Raw genomic sequence first — 18962 nt, 5'->3', positions numbered from 1 at the left:
AAACTGCTTTCCCTAGCAGCTGTAATGTTTCAGTTCCCACCAGAAATGTATGAGTGTTCCAATTTCTCCACATTCTTGTCAACACTTGTTATTTCCTTTTTTTTTATTATACCATCCTACTCTGTAGGAAGTGGTATGTCATAGTTTTGATTTGCATTTCTCTAACATCTCTTGATACTGAGCATCTTTACATGTGCTTGTTGGCTGTTTTTAATATCATTTCAACATTAATTTTAATATCTATTTTTTATATTCCCTTCTTTGTTTGCTTTGGGTTTCTTCTCCTTTTTCTTGGTTCCTTAGGTGGAAACTTATAGATTTTAGACTTACCCTCATTTCTGTTATAACTGTAAATATCTCTCTCAGCAGAGCTTTACTTGTGTTCCACAAATTTTGATGTAGTATATTTTCATTTTCATTTAGTTCAGTTTATTTTAAAAATTTCTCTTGAGACCTCCTCTTTGACTCCTGAGGTTTTTTTTTTTTTTTAAGTTTGTTGCTTAGTTTCCAAGTGTTTGGAGATTTTCCTGTTGTTATTTCTGTTTTTGTTTCCTAATCTGATTCCACTGTAGTCAGAGAAAATACCATATATTACTTCAACTCTTAAATTTTTGTGGATTGTTTCATAGTCCGAATAGTGTCTGTATTGGTATATATTTCCTGGATGCTTGAAAAAAATGTAAATTTTACTGTTTTCTTGATGGAGTGTTCTATAAATATCAATTAGATCTTATTAGATGGCAGTGGTGTTGAGTTCTTTTATATCTTGCTAATTTTCTAATTGTTCTATCAGTTATTGAGAGAGGACATTGAAGTCTCCATTATGAATGTCAAATTTTCTATTTCTTCTTTCAGTTACTGTTAGTTTTGACCCATGTATCATGCAGCTGTGTTGTTTGGAGCATACACATTTAGAATTACTCGGTCTTCTTGGTAGACTGATCCTTTGCCCTTCACTGTGCCTGGTCATTTTCTTTGTTCTGAAGTGATTTGATGTTACTAGAGCCACCCCTGCTCGTTTTTAAAAAGTTTTTTCATCCTTTTACTTTCTACATGCCCATATCATTATATTTGAGGTGAGCATCTTGCAGACAGCATATGGTTGTGTTATGTTTGGTTTTTTTAATTGACTCTGTCAACGTCTCTTTTTAATTGCTGTATTTAGATCATTTTCACTTAATGTACTTATTGATGTTAGTGCTTAATTCTGCCAGTTTATTTTTAATTTCTGTTTGCTTTCTGTATTTGTCCCTACTTTCTTTTTCCTGTATTCCTGTGGGTGACTTGAAAATTTTTTAGAATTTCATTTGCTGATTCGTGTATGATGTTTCTGCATGTATGTTTCTGGATGCCATTTTTTTGGTGTTTCTTGGTACTACATCATATATACATAACTTATAAGGGTCTACTGATGTCAGCATTTTACCAGTTTGAGTGAAGTATAGAAACCTTACCTCTCTTTCCACCCCTTTACCACTCTCCTCTGTTTATAATGTAATTATGTTAAATATTTCTTCCACATACATTTAGAACTGCAGCACGCAATGTTATGTTTCTTCAGCTGCCAAATATAATTTAGAAAACTTTAAGGAAAAGGAAAGTCTATTCTATTTCCCCCTTTTTTTCTCTCTCTCTTTCCATGGTTCCTTTTTCCTCAGTGATGTCCAAAATGTCTTCTTTTATCATTTCCTTTCTGTTTAGAGAGCTCCCTTTAGCCATTCTCTTAGGAGAAGTCTGTTGTTGATGAATTCTTTTAGTTTTCATTCATCTGAGAATATTTTGATTCCCCTTCCGTAGCTGAAGTGTGATTTTCAGCACTCATTTAGATCTTCTGTTTCGCTGGCTTTCTCTGACAATGCTCTGGCAGGGGAAGGGGTGCACTGTCTCATTTCTGCCAGGTAGCTATGGAAATTCAGATTCTCCACTTAGCCTTCGTTGTCACCAAGGAGGCTGGAGCTTCTCATTGCTGCTGGGCAGTGATGATAGTTTCAGCTCCCCACTGGGCTTCTGCTAATGCCACCCTAGGTGGAATGGGTAAGAGTGCCTCATTACTGTTCCCCATGTGACCTCTGCTGACATTGGAAGGGATGGGATGTGGACTCATGACCCTGTGGAAGGGCAAAGGTCCTGACTCTGTGCGGCCTCCTCTTAACACCACCCTGGCAGGAACAGGGGAGATGACTCATTTCTGTTTGGGGGAGTGGAGTCTAGGCTCCCACCTGGCCTTTGCTGATGGGACTGGGTGGGACCACCCTTTTGTCTGTGGTGTTTAGCTGAAGAAGACTGGCTTTTGCATAAAAGTTTTCAGTCTTGGGAGACTGCCCCTTTTCTGGCCCTTTGAATAAAGAGAGGAGACTTTTACAGGAGTTGTTCTGTCTGTGTTCATTGGTACTTTGGGTTGTCTGCTTCTTCAGTCCCAGTCTGGGGTCTACAAGGCAAAAAGAAAACCCAGAGAGCTTGCCACTGCGTCATTCCCTATGTCCCAAGGTCCTTATCCAGTTTGCTTTCTTCTCCCCACCTTTCAGGGTCTTCTGGTGCTTGTTTTATATATAAGACCCAGAGGTTTCAGTTGTCTGCAGTGGGGGAATGGGGAAAGTACGTCTGCACATTTCCAGAGCCAGATATGTGGACACGGAAATTTTAGACCTGTATTTGTCCTGCCAAGGAGATCTAGGGAAGGAGAGTTTCCCTCACACATGAATCTCTTTGGCAGAGCTCTAATTCCATGTTGACATCCTGAGAAACAAAAAGAAATAAAACAAAACACATCTGCTGTCCCTGGGTTTGCATGTGTTTGCTCGTCTGTCATAGAGGGCATCAGGTGGCACAGCCATGATCATGATCACAGCCAGTTCGGTTACCTTTTTGTAAACCAGTGCACCAGAGTTTCGTGAGCCCCTTCCAATAGCCATTGCTTCCTTCCAGTGGTTGTCGGGTTATGACCTATTAGTCTGCTCACTTGGTTGGGTGCTCACAGGGGCAGAGTTGGCAGGTGCCCCTTCTATGGACCGAAGGCTTCAATAGAGCTGAAAGGGCAGTTAAGCCATCCCCTGATCCAACCACCTTGGTTTTCATATTAAAAAAAAAAAAAATTCTGTGTTAGAGAACAGAAGATCTCATGGTGTCCCACAGAAAAGCCTTCCCTGCCTTGAAGCCCAATGTCATTTAGTCACATCGAGCTGTTCCTCCACCCATCCCTAAGCTCTCCAGAGACTGCCATCTCATCCCAGCCAACTGCCTACCAGAAGTTCCCCTCATCCCTGGAGGTGGGAAGGGCTCAGTGAGGGTGGTGGGGTGGAAAGAGAGACAAGAAAATTGCACATAGCCAACTCCACCCAAACCTGTCCTCAGAGTGCAAGTCTGTGATTCACGGGGTCAATGGTCTCATCTTTGTGTCTGAAAGACAGTGTACTTTTTGTCTCCCTAAGCCCTGTGTCTAGGTCGTTTGGGAAGCGCCTGGGAGAGTCAAGAATAAAATTGCAGGTCAAACAATGGATGACTGGAAAAGTCGACCTGTAGTCAAGAGCATGCTTCCCCATTTCGCCGTGGTGGGAAATCGTCAGGAGCCCAGAAAGCTCCAAGAATCGGTCAGACAATGGGCTATGGGGGGAGGGGGGCTTTGAATGTTTCTAACCTTAAACTTGAACGTAAGATGTGTTGTTGAAGTTCTCTGTGCAAACTTGGTGGCAAGGTACCAACCCCAAATGTAAAGAAACTGAAATGTAACCTAGAAAAGATCCAGGAGATGAGCTGACCCTGCCCCTTGTGAGTTTCAGGAAGAGCAGGAGAGTCCAAGGCTCCATCTGGATTCCCAGTCCAGCTCTCTCTGCATACACTCCTTTAACTAGGAAGAGACGAAGGGTGAAAAGGGGGAAAAGTCTACTTTTTCTCTTAATGGAAGCCAGGAATTTGGGGATGTCAGGCACTGAATGTATTATATTAGCTTCCTAGTACCACTGAGAACAGGAAGCCAGTGAGTAGGGCACTGAAAGATACTCCCATTCGACTCTCTGGCCCTGATGTCCTTTTAAAAACTCAACTGACAAATTTCTGCTTGCCTCCCTCGGAACTCAGACATCATCCATGAGTGTGAAACTCAAAGTTAGGGATTCCAAAAGTAGTTTGGGAAGCCAGGATTCTAGAAAGGGACATGGGAGCCATTGGTTGGTTGACTCTGACAATAAAAGCCTGCAACCTCACTCACTAGTCTACCAAGTTAGCTTAGTTACTAGGAGGTGCTGCAAGCACAATGGCTGTTATCTCAGTGCATTAGGTCCACAAAGGAGTGGCTTGCTTAATCTCGGCAATTATAGAGCAGAGAGGAAATGGTTCTTCTAGACCCGTGGGTCTGCTTCCTTCCTCTTCAGAGAAATGGGAGCTGGGGGCTTGGAGGTAATGTCATTTCACATAACTAGAGGGCCCAGCTTCTCCAATTCCAAGGGCAGTCTACTTTGAGTAAGTCAGTTTTCTATTTAGGTGAGAATTCTGATCTTTGCACAGCTGTCAGGGAGTGAGGACATGGTTGAAATCTTTTTTCTCTTTTTTGGCCTCGTTGTCTGCCACTAAAAATATATTGAGAAGGTGGTATCTAGTTGAGACATTTACAAAAGTTTGTTTACTGGACTTCCAGCTCAAAAAGGATGCCAATCAGATGGGATGGCAGAGAGGGAGCAATTACTTACCCATATCCTGTCCTCCAAATTCCCAGCCGTCCCATCAGGCATCTTTCCGAATCAGCCTCCACCCTCCATCCTCATTACCCTTTCTAGCTCTTGCTTCTCTTTTATGGTCAAGAACTAAGTCTGTGAAGGAAAACCTCCTGGTGATAACATCCAGAGACCATGCTTAGTTTCAGTGGGTCTTGCAATTTCTTATTTGTTCCACACTTGTTTCCATCCCAAGGAGAAAAGATTGTGGTGGGGGTTGAAGGTGCAGGATCCTCTTCCTCTTACCCCATGAGCCCCACCACTCCTGTGTAAAGTGTAACTAGTTAAGTAACTGGTTTGGTTTTGACTGGTGTAGATCTGGATGCAGGATGTGTTACTCCAAGAACATGTCCTCCGAGCGGCCACCCGCGCCCTCACTCTGGAGAAACAGCCTTGGCTCACACCATTTCTGGGCTTTGCTTCTCTTTCCAGGTGGCCTTTAGAGTCCTTTGTAAGCCTGGCCAAAAATGCACATGCATTGCTTTAGCATCACACCTTGGACTTGATCAAAATCAGCCCTTCTCCCTCCTCCACAACACCCCTTGTTCTGTGGCTCTGAGTGAGCTGGTTCCGAAAGTCCAAGCTGTCCTAGAAGACCAAGGACCTACCTCAGTTGAGCAAATCCAAAGAAATAAGCCTCAGGCTCCAAAAGCAAGTCTCTCGGATAAGTCCTCTTGGCAATAAAAGCCACGTTCATCTTCCTGGAAGATGCCTGTGGCCTCTGAAGGGTCTGAAACTCAGGGAGCCCACTCTTCTTGGCTGTGCCTGATGGGTAAATGTGGGGCCTGGCTGAGCCAGGCACTGCTGATGTGGCCACCAGTAGCTGGGGCAGCTCTTGGTTTGAGCACAACTGACTTCTCTTGGCTGGTCAACTCCGGCAGCTTCAGTAAGGTAACCGGTACTCATGTGGAGCTCTGCCCTACAGGCCCCACATGCTGAGTAGCTCAGCAACCCCTTGATTGTGGACAGAGACAGTTTCAAAGCAAAATGGCCAGTCAGTTCACCATGAAACCTGCTGTCCAGGACCCAGAATGGAAGCAGCAAGAGGCAGTCCTTGGCGGGAGCAGGGCTGGTGCTTTTCAGGTGTGGCCTGGACTGGGGTCCTGGCTGTTTCCTGTGCTTGCTTTCCCTTGGATGTTTTCTAGTGTCCAGGGATGATACCCCACAGCCCCATCCTGGGAAACTGTGTGCTTCTGGAAGCACGCCCCTAGCACCACCGTCTCTTCCTGCCAGCATCCTCAGTGGAGAAGGTCTGATGCAGACATCAGCTCACCTGGTTTTCTTCTCCTTTTCCAAGAAACAGACCAACAAAAAACTAATTTCAAGTCAAGATCTGTTCATAAAATTATATCAGTCCCAAAGGAGAGTTCTTTTAAACAGCCCTGGGATCTCCCTGTGAATCATTGTGAGTTCCCATTCAGGAAAACATGCATCTGATGTGATGATTGCTTTTGGCTTAAGACCAGGGCTCAGGACACCTGATTCCAGCCTTGCTTCTGCTCCTAACTAGCTATGGGGCTTTGGCCATCCTTTGCCCACCCTGAGGACAAAGATCAAATTAACCAGGAGTAAGAATAGCCACTTTTATTTGAGAATTGACTAGATGCCAGGCACTTGCTAAGCATTCAGGGTGCCTTATCTCCTGTAATCCTGAGAATAACCCTGAGATAAAGAGGCTATCCCCAGGAAACTGAGACTCAGGTTAAGGAACTTGACAAAGTCACAGAGCTAAGACACAACAGAGCTCAGAGCCTGCTTTCTTCGCTGATGGCCTCTGCTGTCTCTTGGCTCTGAATCATGTTGAAAACCACAAAACCCTGAGTACATGTCAGGCGGGAGTAGTTATCATAAGAAAGCACAGCACCTTCTCAGCATTTGTTCATTCATTCAGCTGCCTGATTGCTTAATGACTCTTGTGTGATCTGGAGTTCTACCTTATGAACATTTGGGCATCCACTCAAGCTTAATAAGGCATCCAGTCCTGGCAGTGAGTGTATGGAGTTTTAACAGGAGGCAAAACATTTGGCCCCTCTTTTTGAAGTTAAGATCTCCATCCATTCCTCTCCCAGCATGGTGAGTGGATTGATGACTAGCACGCAAACGTCTCAAATACTAGCATGCCAGGTGGGTGTGTTTTGGAGCTAGGGTGGAATTGGAACTCAGTTATCTCTGTCTCAGTCTACACCCCACCCAAAGTTGTAAAGATTCCCCAGCTCTGAGCAGCCATCTATTCCCTTCATAAGGCAGCTCCAGATGAAATGGAAGCTTTAAGGTATTAGACATACAGTCAGAAAAGGAAAGGCATGCCATGCTCCTGGCTTGTCCTCTGTCCTCTGCATGTCCTCTTTCACCGTCTCCCAGAGTTTGCTCAAGCTCATGTCCATTGAGTTGGTGATGCCATCCAACCATCTCATCCTCTGTCGTCCCCTTCTCCTTTTGCCTTCAATCTTTTCCAGCATAAGGGTCTTTTCCAGTGAATCAGTTCTTCACATCAGAGGGCCAAAATATTGTAGCTTCAGCTTCAGCATCAGTCCTTCCAATGAATATTCAGGGTGGATTTCCTTTAGGAGTGACTCATTTGCTCTCCTTACTGTCCAAGGGACTCTTAAGAGTCTTCTCCAGCACCAGTTTGAAAGCATTAATTCTTCGGTGCTCAGCCTTTTTTATTGTCCAGCTCTCACATCTGTACATGACTACTGGAAAAACTATAACTTTTTTTCCCCACAGCCAGTCCCTCTTCATCAGGAAGCTTGCACAAGCCTCTTGTCCTCATCCAACAGAGGGCAGACAGAATGAAAACCACAATCACAGAAAACTAACCAAACTGATCACATGAACCACAGCCTTGCCTAACTCAATGAAACTATGAGCCATGCCGTGTAGGGCCACCCAAGACAGATGGGTCATGGTGGAGAGTTCTGACAAAACATGGTCCACTAGAGAAGGCAATGGCAAACCACTTCAGTATTCTTACCTTGAGAACCCCATGAACAATATGAAAAGGGGAGCTATATCAAGGGTCCCTATTTGGGTGGCCCCAAGTGCAGCCTGTTTTGTACCCATGGTATGACCTAAACCAGCTGCTCACCCCTTCTTCTTCTCACCTCTAAATGCAAAGGGAGCTGAGGAAAGGGAAGAAAGGAGCCTTGTCTGTCTGTCTGCTTCAGATAAAGGAGGAGGGCCATTCACTTGCTGCTGTGCTAAGTTTGGGACTTTGTGCCCAGCAGCCCCGGAAGCACACCCTTTTATTTGCAAAAAGAGTAGTGAAGACTCAGTGAGGAGACACCGCATTTCATCCCCAGGCTCTGCCTGGCACTTTGTGTGAGTAAGTTCTTTAACTCCTGAAGCCAGAGGGCCCATCCTGCCAATTTTCTGGGGTCCTTCCTGTGCACCCAGCCCTGTGCTAGACACTGGGCTACAGCAGCTCCCAGCCAAGGGCAGATTTCTCAGGCTTCCTTCACTGGGAACAGATCTGTCCTCAGAAGCTGGGAGGAGAAGGGCATGCTCCTTCATAGACAGTAGTTTCTCTACTCTGGTGACACGCGGACCAAGATCTCCATTTCACCAGGGAGGGGACCGAGGGGCTTTCCCAGTATTATATGGGCAGTAGGTTGGAAACTCAGATCTCAAACGCAGGTGCTCTGACTCCAAAGCTCCTCTTCCTTGCCTGCTTCCCATTCCCCAGTTGGGAGTTAAGACAGACAGAGTCTTCCCCAGTCGGGCACAACTTGGGGTTCAGGCTGTAGCAGTGGACAGAACAGAGCCCTAGATTGCCTGGACAGTCCACTCCAGTGGCAGATGGCCCATAAACAAAGATAGAGTGGAGAGGCATCCTGACTTCATACTCATGGCTCCCTGGAATCTTCTGACTGGCATCACCAGCTGCCTAGCCTGGGAGCTAAGAGCCAGTATAATTAAAACCCCACAGGGAGGTAGGGACAGCCACCCGAGTCCTGGGCTAAGTGGTGAAAACAGCTGTCTTAGAAATCTGGAGAGGCAGGCTGGTGTCCCCTGCTTCATGCAGGCTTCAGGCGTGGTGCCTGTGTGGCTCCAGCCCCAGGAGAAGGGAGCTTTCTGGACCTGGGGATTGGGGGCAGTCCAGGCATCAGCTCCTCGGGGAGGCAGCTGTCCCTGAGAGTTACTGGGATCCTGCATGGGACTCTGCCCTCTGTCTGCGTCAGATGACTGTGAACAAGGTATGGGTCTGAACTCAGTGTAAACCACACAGGTTATTACACTGTTAGCACTTTGAAAAAAAAAAATGATCAGAGATGGGCATTGACTCAGAAGGGTGATGGGAGACAAGTGTCCTTGGAGCTCAGGGTGGTGCCACTCTGAGCGTTCTGGGTCACAGCCTACAGTGTGTGTGCGCCTTTCTATTTGAGGGTTCCCCCCCATGGAGCATGCAGCTGTTTGCTTCCTTTCCTCCTGCCCCTCCTCCTGCAGGGAGGGCTGGACCCTGTTCCAAACACCCAGGCAGAGGCCTTGCCTTCAGCCTGGCCCCTCATGAGGGCAGCACACTGCTGGCCTGGCAGAACACCACTGGGCTCTGCATCCAGGTCCTGCCTGGGTAGCACCGTCCAGCACAGCAGTGACCTGAAAATCCACCACAGTCCACGCTCAGGGGAGGCTCCTGGAAGGGGCAGGTCTACTTAGCAGCTGGCACTCACTGGCACTGCCTATTTCTGAACTTCCAGGAGCCCACACTGGCCATGGCTGCATTCCTCTCCAGCCCCTGCCCCCAGCTTTCTTGACGTCAGGCCTGAGGTGACAGGTGTCTGGAGCTTGAGCTCCCTGGGGTGGGGGCAGGATGAACAATGTTGGACCCCAGGTCAGGGGGACAGGAGAGCCCGCTAGGGTGTGTACAGGCTGGCATGGGGCAGCCCTAGTTCATAGGCCCCAGGCACATCAAACTCTGGGTTGGCCTCTGAAGGATGAAGCCTCTTACTTTCATTGAAAATCCCCAGCTGGAGAACTCAGCGTGGCTCAGATTGTGGAGATGTGTGTCATAAGCTGCCCCTGGGGTGCCCAATTCTAGACCTGGGGACAGGAAGCATAAACTTCTAAGGCTTGGCCTACAGATTTTAATGTCTGCAGTTGACGTACAATAATTTGTCAAAACCCTGCCTTCTGCTCCTTGGCCTTTCCTTTCTGCTCATCATCTCCCTCCTCCCCCCATCACCAGATCACCAAACCCCAAAGTAACAAAATTAGAAAGGCAGGCAGGAGCCCAGGGTGGGTTTGACTACCAAGGACCCAGACCCAAGACCCACATGTGGCTGGTGCCACCCCTCCCTCCCTCCTGCCCCAATCCCTCTGCACCAACCTGCCTTTGTCTGTGTCCCTCTGGGGCTGCGGGGCACATCCCTCTCCTGCTCCCCATCCAGAGCTCTTCTCCAGGCCCATTGCTCCCCAAGGCAGTCAGCTGGCAGGTGCTGTCATGACACTGAGACCTGACTCCATCCCCGACATACAGTGAATGCTCAGTGAGCAGTGGCTGCCTTCCCTTTTGGCTAGAAGATCCCTTAGAGAGTCTCCAGGTCACCCTCTTTGTCGAACACAAGAGGCCCTGAACACAAAAAAGGCAAAGGGGTGTCCTTCATGGGGCCAGATAGTGAGTTCATCATAATTTCTGAAAAGTGCTTGCCTCTTGGCCTTGTGCTGGGAATAGAAGCGACCAGGGTCATTCGCAGGAAATCTTTTATTCCGTGGCTTAATTCACATCTGCAGATGCCAGCTGAGCCCTGTCACAAGACTAGGCAGTCTGGGGGTGCAGAGATGAGGAGGAAGCCCCAACCTTCCTTTCGTGGAACCCACAGAGCACCTGCCAACAAATGGGCAGTAATAACAACTGTCATTAGTGAAGGTTAAATGTGGCATTTGAGACTACTGCATGCCTTACCCAGTTCAGAAATGGTCACCTAGCTTGTATGATGGTTGAAATCTTGAAACTTTTCAGCTCTGAAAATGTTGCCTGCTACTGTCTTGTGAATAGTAGGCCTATGTGTGCCCCTGCAGTGTGAGGAAGGCAATTTGGAAATAACCTTTGTGCCTTGGGGTAGATGCCTGTGTGGTAGGTCAGGGCTAGGCAAACTCCCACCCATGGATGAAATGTGGCCCGCAGCCTGTTTTTCTAAATAAAGTTTTATTGGCACAAGCCACACCCATTCATTAACATATTGTCCATTCTAGAGTTTCAGCAGGGAGTACATGACCTGCAAAGTCTAAGATAGTTACTCTTCGAGACTTACAGAAAGTTTTGTGGCCCCTAATCTAAATCACTGGGCTTTGGATCATTTTTCCCAAGGCCATAGTTTCCTCTCAGTCTATGCCACTTGAGGGACTATCACAGATTTTGACACCTCTCCAGGAGTTCTGCTTCCTCTCCTGAGCCACAGCTCTCCCATCACCATCCAGGCAGACCTTTTACAAATAGAGCTGGTCATTCCTTTGTGCAACCACCCCCGACAGTGGTTTCCCACTGCAAATATCTTCCCATCCACCTCCTTCCCAGGGTGGCAAAGCTCTCTGTGAGCCACAGGTGTCCCCCTGGCTCGCTATGCACCAAGTACACTGACCACCTGCCTGTCCCTGGAACATGCTGTGAGCTTCCCCCCAGGGCCTCTGTCCTCCTGCCTGGAGCATTCTGCACCCGTCCTCCTGAACACCCTGTCACATCGCTCCCCTTCGGTCCTCTGAAGGATCCTTCTCACACTGTTCTTGTTCTTGCTCTTTGTGTACTGTCTGTCCCACTTGAATTCCAGCTCCTTTGCAGTCTGGTTCCCCACTCCTCTACCCAGTGTGTGCTTATTCTGAGAGGGTCTCTGTTCTGGGTCCCCTAAACAGCCCTGCTTTGTACAGTTAGAAGCCTCCCTCTCTATAGTGAACAGATGCTCCGTGCCACTCTCTTTTTCTAGAGTAAGCTTGAGGCACTAAAGTTGTCTAGTGTTAGGGCTGCCTGCATGACACCGTCAGAAAATCTCAGCATTGTCTTGCCTCTTTTTCTTTCTCCTTTAAGTCAAGCCTTTGGACTTTAGAACAATGAACTTGGCCAGTATAAAATATCTCCAGGAAGCCAGCCCCCAGACACCAACATCCAACGTCTGCTTTCTGAATATATGGCTTCAAAGAGCTAAGAGTACAGTAGCCGAGTGCTGTCCATCCTATGTTTTTAAGCCACATGACAGCTAAGGAACTTAAGAATGCCTTGCCCTTTCCTGTACTTAAATCTGACAAAATTACTTCATTGGCAGCATTTTAACAAACAAAAATCTCTTGTGTTTTTGCCAATAATTCAGCTTCAGTTTTCCAAGTGAGAAAAAGGTAATTATGAGTGATGACAAGGAGACAGTTTTGAGGTTTCTGTTAATAACACATTCAGAATTGTTAACACTTTCAGTCTTCCCCTGGCCCAGTCAGTGCAGCTTCTTACAGTGAGGTGGACCAGAAAGGAAGCACTCTGTAGGAATCGTGCCTTAACCATCAGCACCCTGGCCACTACCTGTTAAAGCATCACCACCACCGTTAGCACGTCCACCAACACCACCAACACCACCTCCACCAAACACCACCACCACCTCCACCTCCAAACACCAACACCACCTCATTTACCAGCACCAATACCACCTCCATCACCAACACCATCACATTCACACACACACAGAGGCAGGGGAAATTTTTCAGGCTGTCTGACATATTCTCTGGTGCCATAACAGACACTTCCACACACAGTGAAAGAAAAGAATAGTTTCAGGTTGTCATTATTCTCCATACGTAAAACTGCTCTTGTTGCTGTGCGCCTTGAACTCTGGAACATCAGCACATGTCTGCAGCCGCAAGTCAGTAAAGATTCATTAGGAGAAAGGCCAATACCTCTGAGTGCTACACCTCTAAGAAAGATAAGTTTGGATGAGAGATCTTCCACTTCATAAAAGCCTTTACTGAGGATTTCCTTCCAATGGCAAATTCTTGTTGCATTTATGATCTGGTTGACAAAAGTTAGCCTTGCACACAGCTGTTCAGGAATGCCGCCAATGAGTAAGGGCAGATCTGCCTCGAGCAGCAAATGCTGCTGAGTAACTGTGTTACAGACTATTTTAGGACCACCAAGAAAGGGTTGGGTTTTCAAGAGGGGAAAGAGAGAGACTTATGTATTTGATATGAGCACCATGCCAGACCCTATGCTCACGTTCCATCTCTAAGCTCACGTGATTCTGATAACGGATTTGTGAGCAGCCTCACTCTCCCCATCTGGGTGGCAGAGGACTGCAAACATACCAGAGGCCACAGATTTGTACACTCAAAAAAGCTTAATTTTATGCTCTATGAATTTTGCCTCATTTTGAGAAAAAGAGGACCTGAATCATTTCACAGTGTATACTTACAATAAATCATCACATTGTGTGCTTTTAAAAAATTCAAATTGTACAACCTCAAGAATTAGAATTTTATTGTCACACATACCTCAATAAATCTGGAAAAAAAAAAAGAGGACCTAAAGCACGTGGAGGATCTGTGCAGTGACCTGAAGCTTGTCATCCCATGTTCCCTCCCAGCCTCTGGTTTTATGACATCAGAGCTGAAACAGCCTGACTCGAAGATCTCTTCATTGGACTGCATACATCTGCAGGCAGTTTGTGTATTTTAGAGCCAGGAGTTGGTGCCCAGCCACTAAAATGTGCTTATTTGGTAAGCATGTGACCTCCAGAATACACCGATGAGTCAGGTGTCTCTGGATTCTTCCCATGCCTACACAGCTGCTGAGTTTCCCACGTAGGAAAATTCCTTCCTGCCATGGTCTAAAACCCGTCTCCATCTTATCTAGCCCATTGCTGGGGCAGAGGCAGAAGTGAAGTCCCCTTCTGCTTAAGCTTCAAGACCTGCCTTCAACCCTTACAAAAACAGGGGTGTAATATTGTTCTTTCAACCTTCTCTTCCTGTAACAGCTTCCATTCCCACAGAAGCAGAGGTCTGCACCTGGGTGCAGGGCAGGAGGTTACTGTTCAATCCCCAACTGGTTTTCTGTTCCCCCATTAAAATTACTGTTTCCTCAGACATGGTGGGAGAGCTGGCAGCCTTCCTGGTAACTGGCGACTGGTAGGACTCTAATAAAACGTGTAAGTAAGCACAGTTCATTTGACTGAGATTGCAACTAATGCAGCCCTGCTACTCTCAGTATCAACATGACTAGTCCACACGCACACGCACACACACACACACACACACACACACACACACACACACACTGTGTTCCAGTCGTTCCTTGTTGAGAAGGCATGGAGAGATATTTGGGGCAGAACCATAATTTGACCCCAGCTGGGCTGGGGCCAGTTGTGCTTTCTTGAAGAGGGTCTGGAATTGGAAGTGTTGTACGAGTCCTGCCCATGGCAAGGACACTTATGCACCATCAGACTTTCCTTGGCCTATCTGTACCCCAAGGAGAAAGGACCTCTTAGGTGGGGGAGAAGATAATTTATCTTTTCTCTGCAGGAGCACTCTGAGTAGAAAGTCATAACATCAACTTACCAAAGCTGGGACCTATTCACTTTGTGGATGGGGAACCTGAGGCTCAGAGTGGGGTAGGGATCTAGGAGAGTTCGCACCACATGGTACTGAGAACAGAGCCCAGGGACAAGTGAGAAAACTGGGCTTAAGTGAACTCTGAGGGCTCTTCTGCCCTCCTCACATATAGAAACCCATGTATGCCCAGTGGCCCTGGTGGCCTCCAACCTCAGCTCTGCCCTTCCCTTTCCCCTTCCCTGCATGTTTCTGGGCACACCAGCCTAATTCAGGTGAAATGCATATGACAATTGTTAACCTGAGTCCTTCACAGGCAGAGTCATCCAGACTGGGACAGAGCCCTTGCCTCTGACCTTCAGCTTCTAGTCTGGCTCCACAGGCAGCACCTGCTCGATCTCTAGACCAACCTTGTCAAATCCATCCTGGTACTCGAAAACGACTCCATCTTTCTCTTCTCCCCCAAGTAGTCATCTTTTTCCCCTGATGATGCTACTTGGGGAGGTGTTTGGAGGAATCCAGGGCAGGGTTTCTTCCAGTGGAAAGAGTTTCTCTGGGAGTCAGAGAAACTGAACTGGTCCATGGGCATATCCCTTCCTGGCTCTGTGTCTCATGAACCCTCATGTGAAAGGGAGGGGATTGGCCAGGCATTAAGGGCCCAGCAGTCCTGACAGTGTAGGAGTGCAAGGCTCAGACTCGAGAAACACTTGGTCAATGATGGACTATTTGGAGGCTTCTTAGGGGGTGGTACAGGATGAATTATGAGCCCCTTAAATCCATATGCCTCTGTGAGTTTGAGGCCATTGTTAGAACTATCAATTTTTCCACCTGGTATGCCTACACTACAGAAAGGGAGAACACAGTTCTAGAAAATTCCCACCTGTGGGGGCTGCTGTTCAGATCACTCATGTTGGGATGGCTGAGGGCTGCAGAAAGGGTGGTGGAGCCCGAGTGGTGGGTGGTGGCAAGCAGCACCACTGGCTGTCAGGTCAGTGTCATCAGTGCCAGGCTGCTCATCTCCTTCCACTCTCAGCCCCATGTTCGGATCCTAGAGGATGTGACTTCTTTGCCAGAGAGCAAGCCGAGGCCCACACTGGAGGGCACCGTGGCAGCCTGGGGACCAGGGCCTGGGGAGTGACATCAGCGACAATGAGTGCTTCTGATGTGTATTCCTCAAAGATACTGTGAGGCACCCAGGGCAAGCAAACTGTGTACTCATTCTGCAGAAGAAATCGAGGCTCAGAGAGGGGGAGTGACTTGCCCATAGTCACACAGTAGATGGAGGTGGTAGGACTTCCATCAGGTCTGCTGGTGCCACTCCAGTGCTCCCTCCTCCATCAACCCCAGCCTGCCTCTGCCAAGCATGAAGCCTGCCAGCTCAGGGCAAGCCCGGGTGAGATTCTGGCTCCAAACCACCTCTTAGCAGAGATTCATTCCTGAGACAAACTGACTCCTCTAGAAGCCAGTCAGCATTCAGGATTCCCTGCCATTCCCATCCACCCCAGGATTCTCCACAGCCTCAGGTCTTTACAGTTTTGAAAAGTCTTTCTGCTGAAAGTCCTGTTTGTGCTACAGAAATGTCAGCTTTAGTTTGCGGGGATTTAGTTCAGCTTCTCTCTCTTCCTGCAAACCCTGTCCTGGTCCTGCCGCATCGTCCCTTATTCTATTCTGGGGCTGCCTCGCCCAGGCCCCACCATGTCGTCTCTGTTCTGAGCAAGTCTACTGGGGAACACTGTTGTCTCAGAGGCCTTGAAATCCAAGCTCGTTGGCCAGTGTGAGGTTCCTGGCAACTCACTGGAAGCATATGAAACAGCACGTGGAAGGTGTTGACGGTGGGGTGGGTAGTCTTGTGAGAGAGCGAGCCTGAGAGAAGCAAAAGCAGACTGGCCTGGCTGAGACGCAGGGGGCGCTAGTGAGGGAGGAAGGGGAGACTGCACCACCACAGGTGATTTCCAGCTTTGTGATGCTTTTGCTCAGGGCCTCTGGAGGGAAAAAAAATGGTCTCTCTTGGACACGTACACCCTCCTACATTCTTAGCCAAAACGGATAGTGTATATTTTTGCTGGCCTTTTGTAGGTGTTCTTGTTAAACCACCAGCTAGAGTGTCCAAAATTAAGTGTTTATAGCAGCCTGCCAGACTTGGAATTATATATATATATATATATATATATATATATATATATATATATGAGAAAGTAATATATACATATATATGAAATATTCTTTCTTCTATTTATGCCTGCTTTCTGAGCCCAGACTGTACTCTTATAACCTAGACCATTTTCCAAGATTTTGTTGCCTTTTTTTTTTTTTTTTTTGCCATTCCAGACTAAAATGTAGAAAGGGAAGAATTGCCATATGTCATTGTTCAGACAGAACAGAAATAATGTTGACTTCAGAGCTGAAGTTGGCCCCTCTCAGAAGGGTTGCCTTTGTTTTCTCATTATTTAGGGGGCGTGGAAGGCATCACATGCTTTGAAATGCATTTTAATGAATGTTTATCAGGTCGTGAGGATCACATTGGTGGCTTTGTCTACCCGATTATGAAATGGGACTCTGCTGGTCCTGGTGGATGGAGATAAAGTCATTCCTTTCTGAAAGATGCCAGGGCACCATCCCTCACTTGCCCTCCCCCTTCCACACCACAGGCCTCCTGGGGTCTAGTGCTAGTGTTAGCCCCTAGCTAGCTGTGGACCATGAGCAGATCATAACACATTCTGTTTCATGTAAACAGGGAAGGTTGAGATGTGGTCTCTGGCAATCCTGCAGGTGGCTACTGATTCCCTTATTGTTAAAAAAATAAAGCCCTCCCAGTGAGAGGGCAGGGTCATGGGTAGTACAAGGCCCACCTGGGGGAAGTAGGGGCTGCCTGGGTACTGGGCCCACGGCTTGCTGTATGGAGTCCACAAAGACTGGAAAATGGCCAACAGGTAAAGCTGTTTAGAAGGGTTTGGAAGTTTGGTGGGGACCTGCTGCCCCCAACATGACGCTGAGAAGGGAAGTCATTCCAGGGTAGCAAGCTCTCTGTGGCACTTGATCAGAAGGGTGGCCACCCATTTCAGTCAAGCACCCCAGCCCAGACAGGCTGACCTCAGTGGCGGCAGCGCCCAGGTGCCCAGGTGACCCAGCCATGATGTCAGCGTGGCACCAGCAGCAGGGAAAGCCAGGCCGATTTCTCGCAATAGAGATGAGTAAGCAGTCATGGGATCCTGATGGAGGAGACACTGAACTTGCAATAGATCGTCACGCCTCCCAGAGGCCTGGTGAAAGCAGATGCTGGTGTAGCCTGGCTGAGTACGTCTGTCCACACAGCCAACTTCCTTCAGCTTATTTAGGCTTGGCTGGGGATCTGGCTGTCGAGCCAGGGTGCTTTAGGCCAACCATTGAAAGCTCTCCCTATAAAATCTGAAAATGCAAAGCTGCAGCCACTAGCAAAGTGGAACTGAGTGGGGAATAGTGGCTTGGCAGCACTCAGTGAGTGTCTGAAATGTTGGGGGCACATACTCTCATTTCAGTGCCAGTGGTTCCCACTATTAACTTTAGCATCTGTTGGTTGTGGCCTACCTTCCCTACCTCTTGCTCCTTTAATACCAAAAGGATAATGGCCAACCCACAGTTAAATGAAAGACCTTGAAACCCACAGTATGAGCCAGGAAGTCCAGGCTCTTGCAACTCACAGCCCCTGCCCTCCCTACTTTCCTTCCCATCCCCCCAACCCCATCCTTCCCCAACCTGATGCTATGCAGACTTCCCTGGCATTCAACTTCCGTTGATTCCAAGACATTAAGAGCATCATGTTGGGCATAGCTATTGCCAGCTCAGACTCCCAGCAGGGGATCCTATGTAAAGCCCACACTGAGTCATTCCTTACTGATCCATTTTAGACATTTCTATTTTCGATATATTGGATTTCTTTTTAAGTCTTCAGGCAAAAATAAAAGAGACCAAATTTCAGTCTGAAACACGGTAACTTGTCTGCAGCCCTTAACTTATTGAATGAACGGCCAGGAAGACACGAAACAGCTCTCTGGGTGCTAGGTCATTTGCGTTCATTGGCCATGCATTCATTCAGCTGCTGTTTACTGAGCACCTGCCATGGGTCACGTCCATAGTAAGCACTCCTGGGTTGGAGGGGGGCCGCTGAGTGGAGGGCCTCCTGTGTGCCTCCTGCAGTCCACCCCAGCCCCTTCCCACCCACCCCTGCTAGTCAGGCCTCAGTAATCTGGTGGCAGAGCTACCCCCAAAAGTGTCTTTGTTGGGATTGCAGACTTCTTAAGAAGAAAGGCAGAGAAGTAAGCAAGTCCCCTCTCTCAGAGAGGGGGAGCCCGCCCTGCAGGGATGGGGTGGTTGGCATCCTGCTGTGGGGGCATGAAGACTGGGTCCAGAGGTAGCTGAGCGGTGGATGCAGGCCCTGCATCTGCGGGCGCCCCTGGGGCCCTCTGGCCATGCTGCCCATCCCTGGGTCTCAGGGCCCCCGTCTTCAAAGGACAGGGTTGAATTCCCAGATCACTTCCATATCTGCCCTCTGTAATGCCAGCCAGCAATTAATGAGGGTCACTAGACGTCAGAGATTGTGTCTCATTTCCCATAGTAGTCTGAGCAGCATCATGAGATGAGAATTAAAAAGACACTGATTATATAAACAAACTCAGGACTCAGAGATTCTGTGTTGAGGCCAATGCATAGTCATGTCTGCCTTGAGACCAGGGCTCTAGGCCATCCTGCCCCACCCATGCTCTA

At 47.8% G+C, this 18962-nt stretch overlaps 1 protein-coding gene across 4 annotated transcripts in view; it reads left to right on the top strand.

Annotated features, from left to right (window-relative positions):
- MAMLD1 (mastermind like domain containing 1) overlaps positions 1-18962 on the top strand; it is a 116813-nt gene that overhangs the window by 56272 nt on the left and 41579 nt on the right. For 2 of the 4 annotated variants that reach the window (XM_070290599.1, XM_070290598.1), the window contains exon 2: positions 3429-3587. The exons of 1 other annotated variant lie outside the window; for it this stretch is intronic. In XM_070290599.1, the coding sequence (XP_070146700.1) occupies positions 3492-3587 (96 nt within the window). In that variant the 5' untranslated portion in view covers positions 3429-3491. Of the gene's footprint in view, positions 1-3428; positions 3588-18962 lie in introns of those variants that run through there. One more of the 4 variants, XM_070290597.1, reaches the window with a different exon arrangement.

This window comes from Ovis canadensis, chromosome X (assembly GCF_042477335.2).
Source record: "Ovis canadensis isolate MfBH-ARS-UI-01 breed Bighorn chromosome X, ARS-UI_OviCan_v2, whole genome shotgun sequence".
Classification (NCBI taxonomy): domain Eukaryota; kingdom Metazoa; phylum Chordata; class Mammalia; order Artiodactyla; family Bovidae; genus Ovis; species Ovis canadensis.
The sequence above is the reverse complement of the archived record's forward strand: the minus strand, read 5'-3'. Positions and strand labels throughout refer to the sequence as shown.